Below are 17,932 nucleotides of genomic sequence, written 5' to 3'. Positions count from 1 at the left end.
CTAAAACAAACCAGTCTAAATTAGTCTCAAAAAAATAAATAAATAAGAACAGGACCTGCAGATGGAGAGCTAGGTTGAATTCATAGGGAAAATAAAGCTAGATAGCATTTTGAGGTAAATGTTAATAACAAATAAAAAGAATGACATTTGTCCTTTATGTGCATTTTCTCAGTGGACATAGTGGAACTTCTTAAAAGTCAAGTTTGTTGTAGCTCAAGAAAAATCACTGCTATAGCCTCCCATATTTTTGGTAAATCAAGCAAGTGTAAAAACAGAAGTTAGAGTTGCTGGGGCTCCATTTGTCCTACTACGGCTGGTGGGAACCCCCCATGGTACCTCTGGGACCCAGCTGCTGGGAGGAAATCCCCCTCAGAATTTCCTCAGGCAGCGTGGGTCTCATCGTGTCAGTGCATTTGGTGGAATCCAGCCTTCAGCCCACCATCTCTGCGTGCTACGTATTTGCTTCCACGGTAGGGACTAGGCTTCCGCACACAACAAATCAGAGGGTGGGCTCCCCAGGTTCCCAGGCCATGTCACCTATGCTTGCTGGTCAAGTCAGTCATGTTCTCCCAAGGTCAAGGGTCCACTCTTCCTTGTGCTTTGTTTTGAGGTGGGTAAGCACTCAGCACTCACTCTTGCAAGCCAGGCACCTTCCCTCCCCAAGCCCAGGCGGTAGGCTGGGAACACTCCAGGAACAGGCTCCAGACCCACCCCTAAGTCTGCCATGTTTATGCCCTGTCACCCCTCCATCTCTTGTCACTGTTTCTGTGGATCTTGCTGCCTAAGGGCGTGGGAATCTTGAGCTCTCAGGGCTCACGCATCATTTGTCACCCCTCAGACACTATTCAGGTCCCCTCCCCACACCATCTCTTGCTATGTTTCCCAAGAAGAAAAATAGCACAGGGAATATTGCCCTGTTACCATTCTTGGCATTCACATTAAAACCATCGCTAGAGCTCTCTGCAGGGCTTGCCAGCCGCCTTATGTCAGAGTCACCTGTGGCTTTGCTTTCCATCTCCTCCTTTTCCCCCCTGAACTGATGCCTTTGCCCCAGGCTGGCTCAGCACGGGTACCTGGAGGCCAGCTGGGATGAGCCAGCTCGGACCATGTGCATAAGACTCTAAAAGACCAGGAGCTTTTTGAGGACAGAAACATAGCATCCTCATCCTTGCATCCTCAGCACTGGGTCTGGTACATGGTAGGTACTTAACAGATGTTCAGGTGTTGATGGACTTGACCAGATTGGACTGGATTCAGTCTCCGGAATGGTATCTTGCAGTGTTCTGCCAGCTGTGGTAAAGGGACAAAGAAACGAACTGTGACATGCACCAACTCGCAAGGAAAATGCGATGCATCCACGAGGCCGAGAGCTGAGGAGCCCTGTGAGGACTACTCTGGCTGCTACGAGTGGAAAACAGGGGGCTGGTCCAAGGTGAGTGCGGTATGTGCGCTTCCATCCTGCCCTGGGCAGCATGGGCGACTCAAGAGGCGGGAACTCAGCTCTCTCACCATGGGCCCCAATTTAACAAGGTGGTCCCAGTCTCACCAGGTGAATTCACTTTCTCTCCCAACTCTGCACCTGCTGGTGACCCCACACGGTGTGCATTCAGAAGGGCACTGAGTGCCCCCAAAGCAGGAAGGGGTGCAATGGGTGCCAGTCTGGGACCCGTGCATCCTGCAGTGGGCTTGGCCACCCAGCCATTGAGAGAGCCTCAATGGTAGGAGTCTGTCCTCAGGCAGATGCAGAGGGGGCTGTGGGCAAGGAATAGCACTTCATTGTTTCCAGGGCCCTTGGGCAAGGGCCTGGAGGATGCAGGAGGAGAAAGGGCCCTTGGGGTGAGGACTGACGACAGCATCTCCCAGAGCCTTGGGGCAGGAGAGTTAAACAGCATTTAAGTGAACAGCATTCGTTCTCTGCTGTTTAACCCTTGCTTTATTCATTCACCTGATATATTTGACCCATACCTGAGATAGATACCATTGTCACCCCTGAAAACCATCCAGTGGGTCTTCTAGAGCCTTTTCCCAAACACTGTAAAATTTCTGATGTCTGATTTTCTGACGAAAATTTCCAACGAGAGCCTAGAGTGTGTTTGTTTCCTTTTGGTCTCAGCAACTGGAAGCTCCCCGTTTGCTTCTCTTGATATCTGTGCTCGAAGGCTGCACACTGGCAGCCTGAGAGCCGCTGGCTTTATGTGGCCTGTGCAATATCTTAAACAGTTTGGAATTGATTGCTAACATTCAAAAGTGGGAAAATTTCACCTGAAAATCTGGATTTGGGGCTTTCTACAGAAATCTGGCAACATGGCCTATATCCACATGTGGCCTTTGTGACCTGGGGCCTAGCAGGGGCGGGTGCATCTCCCCAGGCTGCAGTCCTCCAGCTCCCCTGGCTCCTTCAGCCGCTTTATGCTTTAATTTACCTGCCTGGCCAGGCAGAATAATGTTGCCTGGATTCCATACGTCCAGGTGTGAATTAGAATAAAGCTGTCATTATACTTGAGGGGTCTTTGTGGTCACACCCTAAATGCAGCCTGTACTAGTAAAGGGTGACTCCCGTGGCCACAGGTGTCCCTGGGCAGAGAGCAGAGGTGAGGGGGAGGGGTCAGCTCAGGCCTGGGCTGCACGGACCCGTGGGGGTCTGGGGCCCCAGCATTGGTTTCTCTTTGCAGTGTCCCCTGTGCGGCCCAGCACCAGCCCTCTCCTGTGAGGGTGCTTATCCCCGTTGTACAGAAGAGGGAGCAGAGGTTCAGAGAGGTTAAGTGACTTGGCCACTCCTCTCTGACAGAATCCAGGCTTCTGAACCCCAATTCAGAGCTCCGTCCACATGGTGGACACAGAGCGAGGGCTCCAGAGTCGCCGTAATGGGGTGGTGCCCTGCAGATGGGCGTTGCCTAGGTTTCTCCAGCCTAATCGTTCTGGTTTTTAGGACCAGGTGGACACTTTTATTTTCCTAAATGCCTTGAACTTCCTGGTCCTGGGAGCAGCAGAACGTCCAAGGAAGGGTGTGAATAGTGCCTGAGGAGTTCGATGCAGCACTTGGCCCCCTCCTCAGCCGAGGACGTGGGCACACATTCTGGCAAACTCCACCCCCCAACACAGCCCCTCGGGCATGGCTTCCAGGAAAATAGAGCCTTTAGCTGGCCTTCCTCTTCCTAGCCAGCCGAGGAGAATAATACCTCCTGGCCTTCAGGACAGTAGGGCTTTGGAAGGCCACAGTGCCTGCTTTTGCCACAGCCAGCTTGATCAGCTATCCCTGGAAGCAAGAACAAGAAAGATCAAGGGCACGTACAGATTTGGGCTGTTGTCAGGGGTTGGCATCCAATGGCATCCAATCAGTGTGCATCCAGCCTTTGGGGCGAGCACTGGGCCTGAACTGGTGCCAGTTGCTCCCCCCCAAGCAGGTCTGGCCAGAGCCAGGGCCCAGGGCAGACTAGTTCTTCCTGGCCAAGAACTGCAGGGACACTGACCTGGAAGGCAGCGTGTGTGTATATATGTGTGTGCACGCGTGCACACACTGGGAACAAGGGTTGGCGGTGGTGGGGACTGCATAGAACTGAACCTAGAGACCCCACCCCAGCTGTTCGCCTCACTGCCACTGCCTTCTTCAGCCGCCATCACTGGGTAGGCTGGCGCGCCCCCCACCCCCACCCCAGCACGGCAGTAGAAATCTGTCCGTTGCTTTTCCCTTTGCCTGCTCTGGAGAACTGGGACGGATACCGGTCCCATGGGGCCCTTATCCTCACTCACTGGGTGACCAGGCTGCCAGAAGTGGATTCCAGAGGATGGATCTTCCCCTGACATTTTCACTTGTTCAGACTGGATTTGCTTTCTGATTGATGTGTTATTTTTGCTGTGCCCTTGTCACACAATTGGGATCAGTGCACTTTTAAACCAATCATCGTGAATGACCCTCCTGTAACCAGCATCCAAACCTCCCACATGCCAGACTTTGAAGGTAGCAAACAAGTTGCCCAAAAGGAAAGTAGAAAGAAGTCTGAACACTGTCAGATTTCCAGTGTATCTGGACACTTTGACATCTTCCTTCCAAGCAGTCTCCTATCACTTGGCCCTAAGGTGCTGTTGAGAAAGATAAGCCTATCTCCAGGGAGATGATGGACAGGCCAGCCCACAGACAGGCAACACAGGTGCTGTCCTGTACTTCCTGAAGTGAGAAGGACCAAGCATCCCTCGGGAAGGGTCTGGCATCCAGCCCTTTCTGTAGCTGGGTAAGGGTGCCTGAGAACAGCACCAGAACCTTGCTGAGGCAGGACAGGCTTGGAGGGGATTTGGAGCCCCTTCTCCCTCCCCCAGCCTCGGCAAATGGCTGAACCCTAACCAGGATCCCATCCGAGAGACCGACTTCACATTCCCAACCCTGCTGAGGGCAGTATTACTGCCCTGCTCTGTTTGGAAACTGCCATGCAGCTGCCTGCCCTCCTGGGATATTAGCTAGTTCCAGATCTGGGCGAATCATTGTTTTTTCCCACTAAATGCTGGGCCCATGTATTCAACCTGGGGGTGGGGTGGGGAGGGAGGTGTCACTGAAACTGGGAGAGGAGGAGATCACATTTCTTTCTAAGACAGAGTGTCTTTTAATCAGAAATTGAGATGTTTCAGTTTCAAGACCAGAGGCATTAATCACCACTGAAATGACGGGATGTTTCTAATTAGAAACAAATTATTCTGGAGGGATTATAATAGATGGTGTTTTTAAAGAAAACCATTGGCTCTCTGTGTTAAGAGTATGGCGTTCCCTTTTACAGAAAAGATCAAAAGTGGCCGTTGACTTCCTGGTGCCAGTGGAGGTCCCCTGGAAGGGGACTGGCCTCACTTGCAAGGCCTAAGTCAAGCCCCAGATGTGCCCCTCATACCTGAGCCCCAGCACTTCCCAGAGGCCTTAGGAGATCAAATGAAGCCATAAGCATGCACGTACCTGTAGCTGCAGAGCCCTAGGAAGAAGCCAGGGAGAGCCTCCCATTCAAACATGGCTGTGTCGGTGCATTCCCAGGACTGCTGTTAGATGCCTTCCTGTGTTGTGGGCAGAGATGGGGGCTCAAGTTCCATGGTCTCAGAAATGAACAGACTTTGTGTCACTAGGGGGGCTTGTTCCAGAAAGCTTTCAGCCCCAGCACCACTTCTGAAGCCTGCACTTGCTTTGGTGGGGATTGACCCCTCCCCCCAACTCTGCAAGGCTGGGCAGCCAACCCGGCTGGGGCACCCACTTGCTGTGGGCCTGCAACCAAGTCACTGTGATTCAACCAGCATTTCCTGAGCTCCTGTTCTGTGCCAACCTGTGCTGAGCACTGAGGGTACAAGAGTGGACAATGACCCAGCCTAGATACAGACAGGTGGAGCCAGCTGCAGACACCAGGCCACGCTAAGGCCCACTGGGCAGGTATAAATGCAGCCCCTGCCAGGGGCAGCCCCGAACAAGGGTGCTGGTGGAGAGTGATGCTACTTCTATTGGGATCAGTGACAGTGGCCCTGACATTCACCAGTGCTTTAGAATTTATAAAGCACTTTCACTCACATTCTCCTATTTGACCCTATCCCCATTTTACAGGTGAAGAAACTGAGGCTCAGAGTGGCGACGTGACTTTTTTCTTGAGGTCACACAACTAGTAAATGGAAGGGCTAGGAGTCTGGTCCCTGCCTTTTGGCTCTTAATCCACCTTTCCTTCAGGTACATAATAATGCCAGAGGCTTAGGTTTCTAATTTGAAATGGGAAGTAGATGAACTGTTATATGCCTCAGGTCTAACCATCATAGGCATAAGCTTGTTGTAAAGTCAAGTATTTATCTACTCTCTCTCTCCAGCCCACCAATCAAAACCTTCTCTCCCAAGGGCTTTGTATTAATCATTTACACTGTAGTATAAATCTGTTGTCTCTATAGGAGATCATGCATGTTGTCTCCTCTTATTTGTGAAATAAAAAGTTGAGTCCTTAATAAAAGAAACTTGAGCATCCAAGAGCAAACATAAGAGGCACTGGGGACATCAGGGCCCTTTTCTGGGATTGTGAAACCATACAACACAGGCAGTCAGCACTCTGCATGCAGATAGGGATCAGCAAATCCTCCATTCCGTACTACTCTTGGGAGTGTAAGCAACAGTGAAAAGAGGGTCATCAAACTTCAGTACTTTTCTGGGTAGGGCAGGAGGGAGAGGGGGCAGATACCCCCTTGGTCTGGAGCATTTTGTGTGGGTGAACAGAGCCTGCCACTGGGTCATGGAGTTAAAGTCCAGGGCCCACACCTGCTCAGATGAGAGAAATGAACTTGTTGTAGAGCGGTGGGGTCCCCAGAAATTGCCAGGAGAGGTGCCTGCATGGGAGTGAACTGAATGCAGTTGACGTGGGTATTTTTCAATAGTAAATTCTACAGTGTATGTGGTCCGGGGTTGCATCCTCAGATGCAGAGGAACTGGGGATACGGAGGACCGACTGTACATTACACTTAGAATAACTCCCGAGTTGTTCAAGGGTCAGCTGCAGTCTAAAAGCCAATGCCTTTGCCCCCTCCATTTCCCTGCTGCCCCTCCATTCACCTAGTGTCCTTCCTCAAATCAACTGCCTTTGTGTGGAATGAGAGATCAGAGAGTGGGGATGCCTCCCCCACATGCCAGTCTAGGTTTTAACCACTGCCTAGACATGACCATTGAATCAGAGAAGCTGTCATCCCTAAGGAACACTTTGGTTTCAACACACGCTGTCAGCGACCTCAGAGCAGGGCACATGGTCAGGACAACACAGGTGCACGTCCCTGCTCTGCAGTGACCTCATCTAACCTTGAACCAGCATCATTCTCTGTCAGATGAGTTTAGGGGTACCTGCCTCCTAGGGCATCCATATAAAGCACTTAGTGCAGTGCTTGGCGTAGGTGCTCATTTTTATCATCATCTTCTTCACCATCATCATCCAGTACAGTCACAGGTCTCTTATCTCTGATCAGAATCGCATTTCTTATACAGGCCTGTAAAGTATTTATGTCATAGGAGATGAGTTCTTTGAATGTGGTTTGGACCCCATGAAACAGCGCGTGCCCTGACCTGGGGCTCCGCATGATGACAGCATGGCTCAGGGCAGGAGGCGGTTGTGCAGCATTTGCTGGGCACGTAGGCCATCCTTCTGCAGCAGGGGGGAAGGGTCTTTCAAACAGTCTCTGATAAGCTGGGAGAGCTAAGTTACGAAACTGGTGGCAGCTCCTGCCCGAGGGGAGGCAGTGAGACAGCTCCTGTAGCCCCCTCTGTGCTCCTGGCGCCCATCTGAAACAAGAAGCAAGAGCTCTTGGGATAGCCAGCCCTTGCAGGTCACGGGGGGTCACCTGGGCCTTCTGGTTCCTTGACTATAACGTTCCAACCAGAACCTGTAGGACAGCAGGCTGCGAATTCAGAGAGTTTGAGGGGAATCCAAAGCTAAGGCTGAGGATAGGATTCAAGAATTTGAGGATTTCAAAAACAGTTTGAAAGAAAGTATGAGTTGAAGGGGGAAGGGGTGTGTGTGTGTGTGTGTGTGTCTAAGAAAGCATTTCCAATTTCAAGGCTGGAGCAAAGACGGTGGGGATTTTCATCACTGTTTAAGCCTACTATTTCAGGTTTCAACAGCTTCTGAGATTTGCATTGCTCATGCCAAGTTTTGGGGGGAAATCTGTCAAAAATGCTTTTGGGGAGCTTTTGACATTTTACCAGCCCAGTACCTTTCAGACACGAGCAGAAAATGAAGTTCCCGTAGGGGGTTCCCTGCCCCCCTGACTGTCATGCGGGGCTGTCCCGTGCTGCCCCTCAGAGGCAGGCTGGCCCCTCGGAGGGTGGCTCTGTGAGAGCGTAGGGTGGGCACACTGTGCAGTGAGGATTCATCTTTGCATTATTTCACCCTAACCCTATTCCTGCTCACCCCAGAGCCTGTGCAGGGAGGCCCTGCCTGTCCTCCACTCTGTAGGAGCCAGCGCTCATGTGTGTATTAAACATTCCTGTCACGTTTTCCTCTTCCCAAGATTTTTACAACTTCCTTTAGCTAATTCTCAAAACATCCCTTTGGAATCTGGTGTCATTTATAGTCGTGATTTTACAGCTGGGTGGATTTTACCACGCCGTGGTGGAGCGTGTCATCAGGACTGGGCCTCCACATGGTGACAGAGGCCTGGTTCCTCCCTGCTGGAGAGCCGTGTGGCCCCAGAGGAGTTCAGGCCTCCGGGCAGCAGCCGGGATGGGAGGCCCGGGGGCTACATCACGGGGAAGACCGTGGACCCTCTGAGCCTCACGCTCCGCCTCTCTGCAGGTGGTGCTGTGCCCTGCAGACACTATTCCTGCAGTCAGTGCACATGTATTCTGCACCTACTGTGTTCTGAGCGCCCGGCCCTGCCACAGCAGCTGTTAGTGTGAAGATTAATGAGGACTCATGAGAATGGGTGTGATCCCAGTGCCCGGCACCGGGAGGCAGGCAAAAGGTGGACCTGCTGCTGTTACTACTACCATCACCACCATCATCATCATCATCACCACCCGTGGGATGGGTGGCAGGTCCCCACACCTTGTGTGTGATGTGCAGCTGCAGGCACTTGCTGGAGAGGGGGCTGCACTTACTCCAGGTCACCTGGCAAGGAGCTTTCCTGGCGGATTTATTACTGCTCCATTTTGTCTTGGTTTCCTGAGTCTCGGGGAACCACATTAAATGTTAATGTCATGAGTGGCTTGAAAAAACTACCCAACAGTGACAGTGTGCTTTAAAGAAGACCAGATCTGTTTTTTAATACATCTATTTGCTTAGATTTTAAAAGCCTGAAAAATGGCTTCACAGCGATGCTTGGGGCTAATTCGATGCTATCAGGAGACACTGCCGTCTCCTCACTGTTGAATTAAAGTGGAGGCTGAGGGGAGGCCAACAGAGGTGAGATTCATTGTCTGTGCCTGTGCTACCCTTAATGCAGCGAGCTAAGGTTACAGGAGGATGCAGTGTCTTCAGGGCCAAATCAATCTCTAATTGTGCTCCTGGCAAATGTGGATGTCCACACCTGCCTGGTGACCAGCATGGCAGCCCAGGGAGGGCTAAGCAGGCCAGGTGACTCAGGGCACCTTCCCGGGCTCCAGGGACCCCCGGCCAGCTCTCTCTGCTCTTGGCCCTACGCTGACTGTTGTTAATAATAGTAGCAGCGTTTGTCCATCCCAGACTTCCTGCTAGGCACCTGCTCTGAGCTGTCTCAAATCCTGGAAATCATCCTGCAAGAAAGGTTTTATTATCCTCAAGCTACAAATAAAGAAGCTGGGGCTCGTATAGGTTAAGTAAGTTGCCCGAGGTCACACAGCTAGCAAAGGGGGATGCAGCATACTGACAGGCCTGTCCTGTTGCCACTGCACTGTCCCTGCTGAAACTCCGGCCAAGGAGTGGGTAGTTATGCATGGATTTTAGGCCAGGGGCAGGCTAGGCACCAACTCGGCTCAAATGAAAATGCAGCAGGCCTGGAAGGTGGCAGCTGCACCAAAGGGTCATTGGTGGAATTTTCCACTTTTGTTTTTAATTACATAGGTAATTCTATCTTGCTTGGGAAGACACAGAAGAGAAAAACTAGTCCTACAAAACCAGATGACAGCACAGTAAATTTTTTTAATTGTTTGTCTTCCCAACTTTTATATAGGTACACACACACACACACACACAGGTATTGGAAAAAATGGGGTGGTTTCTGTACGTGCTACTCTGTAACCTGTCTCCTCACCTGACGTTCTGAAGCAGCCTCTGTGGGGCTGGCTCAGACACCGTTCTTAGGTGGCTAAGCAAATACCCGATATTCTCAAAGGTTCTTCCAAGTGAGCACAAGCCATTCACAGCCCAGAGCTGTGTGAAAGGCAGCCCCCAGGACTGCAACTAAAATTCTGCAAAACCTAATCCCAGGGGCAGAGTTTGCAGGGTCTCACATGGCCCCGACAGCAGCTGAGGGTCAGCCCCAGCCTCTCACCTGGCCCAGCCCTGCCTCTCAGAGGTGTTGGAAAGCCATGAGGACAGACGCTTGAGTCTCTGCAGAAGAACTTTGGAGACACCCTCCGTGATCTCATGAGGCAGTTTTTTTTACAGACTGAAAAATTAAAAACCAGTGACTCAAGCTAGGAAAGATAATGAAGAAATGGTGGAGCTGGACAGTGACCTGGTTTTTTGATTCGTGGCCTCCCATAGAAGCTCCATCCAGTTCAACCTCTAATTCATACAGGAAGATGGAATTCGGTCCTTGGGATGGGGCAGCTGGGGTCCTGTCCCTCCTCTGCCACTCACTAATCTGTGACCTTGGGCAAGACACTGACCCCCATCAAGCTCAGTGGCCAAGATCAGCCCCTTGGGATGGTTGTCGAATGGTCCACACTGTCATGGAATCCTACAGGTGAGCTCACAGACAGAACAAGCATGCCGCCCGCATAGGCTAGAGGTGTCATGAATGCTCTCCCCCCACCCAACCCCAGAGCATGTTAAACAAGACTAAGAACTTTCAGAGGGGAGACTAGTCTTTGAGGTCACCTCAAACTCTTGAGTTTTACAAGGGTCATTGGTCCTTTCCCGCCAGAGACCTTGTCAATTTTGCATTTGGTTTTAGTAGATCCATCAGATTGAGCCCTTGCTCTGATTTCACATAAATAATAACAACACCTGCAAAAGACATTGAAACCCTACCTGGTGTTCCTGGGCAGGAAGTGACCCAGCCAGGCTAATTGCCCCGCCAGCAGAGTCTGCAGACCTCATGGTCAGGGGGCCCATGGGAGCGAGACCATAGGCCCAGATCCTTCTCTGTTAGCCTGTGCAGAGTTTCCTGGGGACCCGGAAACCCCACCACCACCTGCCCCACCCTGGATGCACCCTTTCTCCAGGACGGACTATGAGGACACCCCGCTCTTCTTCCTGGTGTGTCCCCTACAGCAGGTGGCACCAGTGAGCCAAGTCAAGATGGGAAGACAAGGGCTGGTGGTGTCTGAAGAGCAGGACACATGGCCCCTTCTCCCCCAAGTGCCCAGTAGTCACAGAAATAAGGCCTCACGTACATGCTTTCCCAGGGAGCAGGGCTTTTTAAAAATTTTACGACCAATTTAGATATAAAAGTCTTTAATGGTGTAGGTGGACTAGTCAAATGCCTACTTAGAATATGTAACTTATTCATGTAGTTGTATTTCATATTTAAAGTTTATATATTGTTTTAATTTAAAAATATTGCTATTTTCTGTCTTTAGCATATTATGAAGTTGAACCTGATAAAATTCCTATTTCTCTGGGGTCGAAAACGGTTGAATATAAGCAGTTTTGTAAAGTGCATCCTAATATTTGCAGCATCTGTCTTCATCATCACTCACTCCACTATCTGAATCCCCTGTTCAGTTTACCAGAGTGTACAGGGCACTGCCATCCAGGTTTTCTGAGATACCACCTTTTTTGAATGTGCTGTTCTCTTTGGATATTCCCTTGCAAGCTATGGCATGATGTTGCTCTGGGTTGGCATGACTTTGCATAGGCAAGACTTTGATTTACATTCGTAGGATTTTGCACTGCATTAGGACCCTTGGCCATTTCCTTCACTTACCCTGCTGGTGTGGACCCCCAGTCTCTGGGTATAGCCACTTACCAGATTACTTTTCTTTCTTTTTTTTTTTCGAATTTTATTTTATTCATTTATTTTTTATACAGCAGGTTCTTATTAGTTATCTATCTTATACATATTAGTGTATATATGTCAATCCCAATCTCCCAATTCATCCCACCATCACCATCCCCGCCAGCGCCCCGCTTTTCCCCCTTGGTGTCCATACGTTTGTTCTCTACATCTGGGTCTCTATTTCTGCCTTGAAAACCAGTTCATCTGTACCATTTTTCTAGATTCCACATATATGCGTTAATATACAATATTTGTTTTTCTCTTTCTGACTTGCTTCACTCTGTATGACAGTCTCTAGGTCCATCCATGTCTCTACAAATGACCCAATTTCGTTACTTTTTATGGCTGAGTAATATTCCATTGCATATATGTACCACATCTTCTTTAACCATTCATCTGTCGGTGGGCATTTAGGTTGCTTCCATGACCTGGCTATTGTAAATACTGCTGCAATGAACAGTGGGGTGCATGTGTCATTTTGAATTACGGTTTTCTCTGGGTTTATGCCCAGTAGTGGGATTGCTGGGTCATATGGTAATTCTATTTTTAGTTTTTAAGGAACCTCCATACTGTTCTCCATAGTGGCTGTATCAATTTGCACTCCCATCAACAGTGCAAGAGGGTTCCCTTTTCTCCACACCCTCTCCAGCATTTGTTGTTTGTAGATTTGCTGATGATGCCCATTCTAACTGGTGTGAGGTGATACGTCATTGTAGTTTTGATGTGCATTTCTCTAATTAGTGATGTTGAGCAGCTTTTCATGTGCCTCTTGGCCATATGTATGTCTTCTTTGGAGAAATGTCTATTTAGGTCTTCTACCCATTTTTTGATTGGGTTATTTGTTTTTTGTAAACTTGAGCTGCACATATATTTTGGAGATTAATCCTTTGTCCGTTGATTCGTTTGCAAATATTTTCTCCCATTCTGAGGGTTGTCTTTTCATCTTGTCTATAGTTTCCTTTGCTGTGCAAAAGCTTTTAAGTTTCTTTAGGTCCCATTTGTTTATTTTTGTTTTTATTTCCATTATTCTAGGAGGTGAGTCAAAAAAGATCTTGCTGGGATTTATGTCAAAGAGTGTTCTTCCTATGTTTTCCTCTAAGAGTTTTATAGTGTCTGGTCTTACATTTAGATCTTTAATCCATTTTGAGTTTATTTTTGTGGATGCTGTTAGGGAGTGTTCTAATTTCATCCTTTTACATGTAGCTATCCAGTTTTCCCAGCACCACTTATTGAAGAGACTGTCTTTTCTCCATTGCATATCCTTGCCTCCTTTGTCATAGATTAGTTGACCATAGGTGTGTGGGTTTGTTTCTGGGCTTTCTATCCCGTTCCACTGATCTATATTTCTGTTTTTGTGCCAGTACCATATTGTCTTGATTACTGTAGGTTTGTAGTATAGTCTGAAGTCAGGGAGTCTGACTCCTCCAGCTCTGTTTTTTTCCCTCAAGATTGCTTTGGCTATTTGGGGTCTTCTGTGTCTCCATACAAATTTTAGGATTTTTTGTTCTAGTTCTGTAAAAAATGCCATTGGTAATTTGATAGGGATTGCATTGAATCTGTAGATTGCTTTGGGTCGTATAGTCATTTTCACAATATTGATTCTTCCAATCCAAGAACATGGTATATCTCTCCATCCATTTGTGTCATCTTTGATTTCTTTCATCAGTGTCTTATAATTTTCTGAGTACAGATCTTTTACTTCCTTAGGTAGGTTTATTCCTAGGTATTTTATTCTTTTCATTGCAATGGTAGATGGGATTGTTTCCTTAATTTCTCTTTCTGATCTTTCATTGTTAGTATATAGGGATGCAAGAGATTTCTGTGCATTAATTTTGTATCCTGCAACTTTACCAAATTCATTGATGAGCTCTAGTAGTTTTCTGGTGGCATCTTTAGGATTATCTATGTATATTATTATGTCATCTGCAAACAGTGACATTTTTACTTCTTCTTTTCCAATTTGGATTCTTTTCATTTCTTTTTCATCTCTGATTGCCATGGCTAGGAGTTCCAAAACTATGTTGAATAATAGTGGCGACAGTGGACATCCTTGTCTTTTTCCTGATCTTAGAGGAAATGCTTTCAGTTTTTCACCATTGAGAATGATGTTTGCTGTGGGTTTGTCATATATGACCTTTATTATGTTGAGGTAGGTTCCCTCTATGCCCACTTTCTGGAGAGTTTTTATCATAAATAGGTGTTGAATTTTGTCAAAAGATTTTTCTGCACCTATTGCGATGATCATATGGTTTTTATTCTTCAATTTGTTACTATGGCATATCACATTGATTGATTTGCGTATATTGAAGAATCCTTGCATCCCTGGGATAAATCCCACTTGATCACAGTGTATGATCCTTTTAATGTGCTGTTGGATTCTGCTTGCTAGTATTTTGTTGAGGATTTTTGCATCTATATTCATCAGTGATATTGGTCTGTAATATTCTTTTTTTGTAGTATCTTTGTCTGGTTTTGGTATCAGGGTGATGGTGGCCTCATAGAATGTTTGGGAGTGTTCCTTCCTCTGCAGTTTTTTGGAAGAGTTTGAGAAGGATGGGTGTTAGCTCTTCTCTAAATGTTTGATAGAATTCATCTGTGAAGCCATATGGTCCAGGGCTTTTGTTTGTTGGAAGATTTTTAATCACACTCTCAATTTCATTACTTCTGATTGGTCTGTTCATATTTTCTATTTCTTCCTGGTTCAGTCTTGGAAGATTATACCTTTCTAAGAATTTGTCCATTTCTTCCTGGTTGTCCATTTTATTGGCATACAGTTGCTTGTAGTAGTCTTTCATGATGCTTGGTATTTCTGTGGTGTCTGTTGTAACTTCTCCTTTTTCATTTCTAATTTTATTGATTTGAGTCCTCTCCCTCTTTTTCTTGATGAGTCTGGCTAAAGGTTTATCCATTTTGTTTATCTTCTCAAAGAACCAACTTTTAGTTTTATTGATCTTTGCTATTGTTTTCTTTGTTTCTATTTCATTTATTTCTGCTCTGATGTTTATGATTTCTTTTCTTCTACCAACATTGGATTTTGTTTGTTCTTCTTTCTCTAGTTCCTTTAGGTGTAAAGTTAGATTGCTTTTTTGAGATTTTTCTTGTCTCTTTAGGTAAGATTTTATTGCTATAAACTTCCCTCTTAGAACTGCTTTTGCTGCATCCCATAGGTTTTGAATCATTGTCTTTTCGTTGTCATTTGTCTCTAGGGATTTTTTTATTTCCTCTTTGATTTCTTCAGTGATCTCTTGGTTACTTAGTAATGTATTGTTTAGCCTCCATGTGTTTGTGTTTTTTACATTTTTTTCCCTGTAACTGATTTCTAATCTCATAGCATTGTGGTCAGAAAAGATGCTTGATATAATTTCAGTTTTCTTAAATTTACTGAGGCTTGATTTGTGACCAAAGATGTGATCTATCCCGGAGAATATTCTGTGTGCACTTGAGAAGAAAGTGTAATCTGCTGTTTTTGGATGCAATGTCCTATAAATATCAATTAAATCTGTCTGGTCTATTGTTTCATTTAAAGCTTTTGTTTCCTTATTAATTTTCTGTGTGGATTATTTGTCCATTGGTGTAAGTGAGGTGTTAAAGTCCCCTACTATTATTGTGTTACTGTCGATTTCCTCTTTTATAGCTCTTAGCAGTTGCCTTATGTATTGAGGTGCTCCTATGTTGGTATATATTTATAATTGTTATATCCTTTTCTTGGATTGATCCCTTGGTCATTATGTAGTGTCCTTCTTTGTCTCTTGTAATAGTCTTTATTTTAAAGTCTATTTTGTCTGATATGAGTATTGCTACTCCAGCTTTCTTTTGGTCTCCATTTGCATGGAATATCTTTTTCCATCCCCTCACTTTCAGTCTGTATGTGTTCCTAGGTCTGAAGTGGGTCTCTTGTAGACAGCATATATATGGGTCTTGTTTTTGTATCCATTCAGCAAGCCTGTGTCTTTTGGTTGGAGCATTTAATCCATTCATGTTTAAGGTAATTATTGGTATGTATGTGCCTATTACCATTTTCTTAATTGTTTTGGGTTTGTTTTTGTAGGTCCTTTTCTTCTCTTGTGTTTCCCACTTAGAGAAGTTCCTTTAGCATTTGTTGTAGAGCTAGTTTGGTGGTGCTGAATTCTCTTAGCTTTTGCTTATCTGTAAAGCTTTTGATTTCTTCATCTAATCTGAATGAGATCCTTGCCAGGTAGAGTAATCTTGGTTGTAGGTTCTTCCCTTTCATCACTTTAAATATATTGTGCCACTCCCTTCTGGCTTGTAGAGTTGCTGTTGAGAAATCAGCTGTTAACCTTATGGGAGTTCCCTTGTATGTTATTTGTCATTTTTCCCTTGTTGGTTTTAATCATTTTTCTTTGTCTTTAATTTTTGTCAGTTTGATTACTATGTGTCTTGGCATGTTTCTCCTTGGATTTATCCTGCCTGGGACTCTCTGTGCTTCCTGGACTTGGGTGGCTTTTTTCTTTCCCATGTTAGGGAAGTTTTCAACTATAACCTCTTCAAATATTTTCTCGGGTCCTTTCTCTCTCTCTTCTCCTTCTGTGACCCCTATAATGCAAATGTTGGTGCATTTAATGTTGTCCCAGAGGTCTCTTAGGCTGTCTTCATTTCTTTTCATTATTTTTTTTTTTTTTTGAAATTCACGGTCTTTTATTTATTTATTTATTTATGACTGTGTTGGGTCTTCGTTTCTATGCGAGGGCTTTCTCTAGCTGTGGCAAGTGGGGACCACTCTTCATCGCAGTGCGCGGGCCTCTCACCATCGCGGCCTCTCTTGTTGCGGAGCACAGGCTCCAGACGCGCAGGCTCAGTAACTGTGGCTCACGGGCCCAGTTGCTCCGTGGCATGTGGGATCTTCCCAGACCAGGGCTCGAACCCGTGTCCCCTGCATTGGCAGGCAGATTCTCAACCACTGCGCCACCAGGGAAGCCCCCATTATTTTTTCTTTATTCTGTTCCATGGCAGTGATTTCCACCATTCTGTCATCCCAGTCACTTATCCATTCATCTGCCTCAGTTATTCTGCTATTGATTCCTTCCAGTGTATTTTTCATTTCAGTTATTGTATTGTTCATCTCTGTTTGTTTGTTCTTTATTTCTTCTAGGTCTTTGTTAAACATTTCTTGCATCTTCTCAATCTTTGCCTCCATTCTTTTTCCGAGGTCCTGGATCATCTTCACTATCATTATTCTGAATTCTTTTTCTGGAAGGTTGCCTATCTCCACTTCATTTAGTTGTTTTTCTGGAGTTTTATCTTGTTCCTTCATCTGGTACATAGTACTCTGCTTTTTCATTTTCTGTGAATGTGGTTTTCACTCTACAGGCTGCAGGATTGTAGTTCTTCTTGCTTCTGCTGTCTGCCCTCTGGTGGATGAGGCTATCTAAGAGGCTTGTGAAAGCTTCCTGATAGGGGGGACTGGTGGTGGATAGAGCTGGTTGTTGCTCTGGTGGGCAGAGCTCAGTAAAACTTTAATCCACTTGTCTGCTGATGGGTGGGGCTGAGTTCCCTCCCTGTTGGTTGTTTGACCTGAGGTGACCCAGCACTGGAGCCTACAGGCTCTTTGGTGGGGCTAATGGTGGACTCCAGGGAGTACTTCCCAGAACTTCTGGTGTCAGTGTCCTTGTCCCAGCAGTGAACCACAGCTGCCCCGCCACCTCTGCTGGAGACCTTCCAACACTAGCAGGTACGTCTGTTTCAGTCTCCTATGGGGTCACTGCTCCTTCCCCCTGGGTCCTGGTATGCACACTACTTTGTGTGTGCCCTCCAAGAGTGAGGTCTCTTTTTCCCCCAGTCCTGTCAAAGTCCTGCAATCAAATCCCACTAGCCTTCAAAGTCTGATTCTCTGGGAATTCCTCTTCCCTTTGCCAGACCCCCAGGTTGGGAAGCCTGATGGGCTCAGAACCTTCACTCCAGTGGATGGACTTCTGTGGTATAATTGTTCTCCAGTTTGTGAGTCACCCACCCAGCAGTTATGGGATTTGATTTTATTGTGATTGCACCCCTCCTACCGTCTCACTGTGGCTTCTCCTTTGTCTTTGGATGTGGAGTATCTTTTTTGATGAGTTCCAGTGTCTTCCTGTCGATGATTGTTCCGCAATTAGTTGTGATTCCGGTGCTCTCACAAGAGGGAGTGAGTGCACGTCCTTCTACTCTGCCATCTTGAACCAATTCCTACCAGATTACTTTTCAAAAGATCTTTAAAAGTTTCTTACACCATCCTTCCTCATTTATGATTATGGTGTCCTACTTCCAGAAGAAGAGAGTTTAATTTCTTTGCGTCCCTTTTTCTTTTAACCCC

General features: G+C 46.6%; 1 protein-coding gene across 8 annotated transcripts in view; it reads left to right on the top strand.

Moving 5' to 3' along the window:
- ADAMTS17 (ADAM metallopeptidase with thrombospondin type 1 motif 17) overlaps positions 1 to 17,932 on the top strand; it is a 372,624-nt gene that overhangs the window by 337,806 nt on the left and 16,886 nt on the right. For all 8 annotated transcript variants that reach the window (XR_009007372.1, XR_009007376.1, XR_009007375.1 and 5 more), the window contains one exon: positions 1,280 to 1,432. Coding sequence is in view for 1 of the 8 variants with exons in the window: in XM_057542046.1 (XP_057398029.1) it covers positions 1,280 to 1,432 (153 nt within the window). In the remaining 7 variants the exon portion in view is untranslated. The remainder of the gene's footprint in view (positions 1 to 1,279; positions 1,433 to 17,932) is intronic.

Source organism: Balaenoptera acutorostrata, chromosome 3 (genome assembly GCF_949987535.1).
Source record: "Balaenoptera acutorostrata chromosome 3, mBalAcu1.1, whole genome shotgun sequence".
NCBI lineage: Eukaryota > Metazoa > Chordata > Mammalia > Artiodactyla > Balaenopteridae > Balaenoptera > Balaenoptera acutorostrata.
Note: the sequence above shows the minus strand (reverse complement) of the source record. Positions and strands in the feature narration are given on the sequence as shown.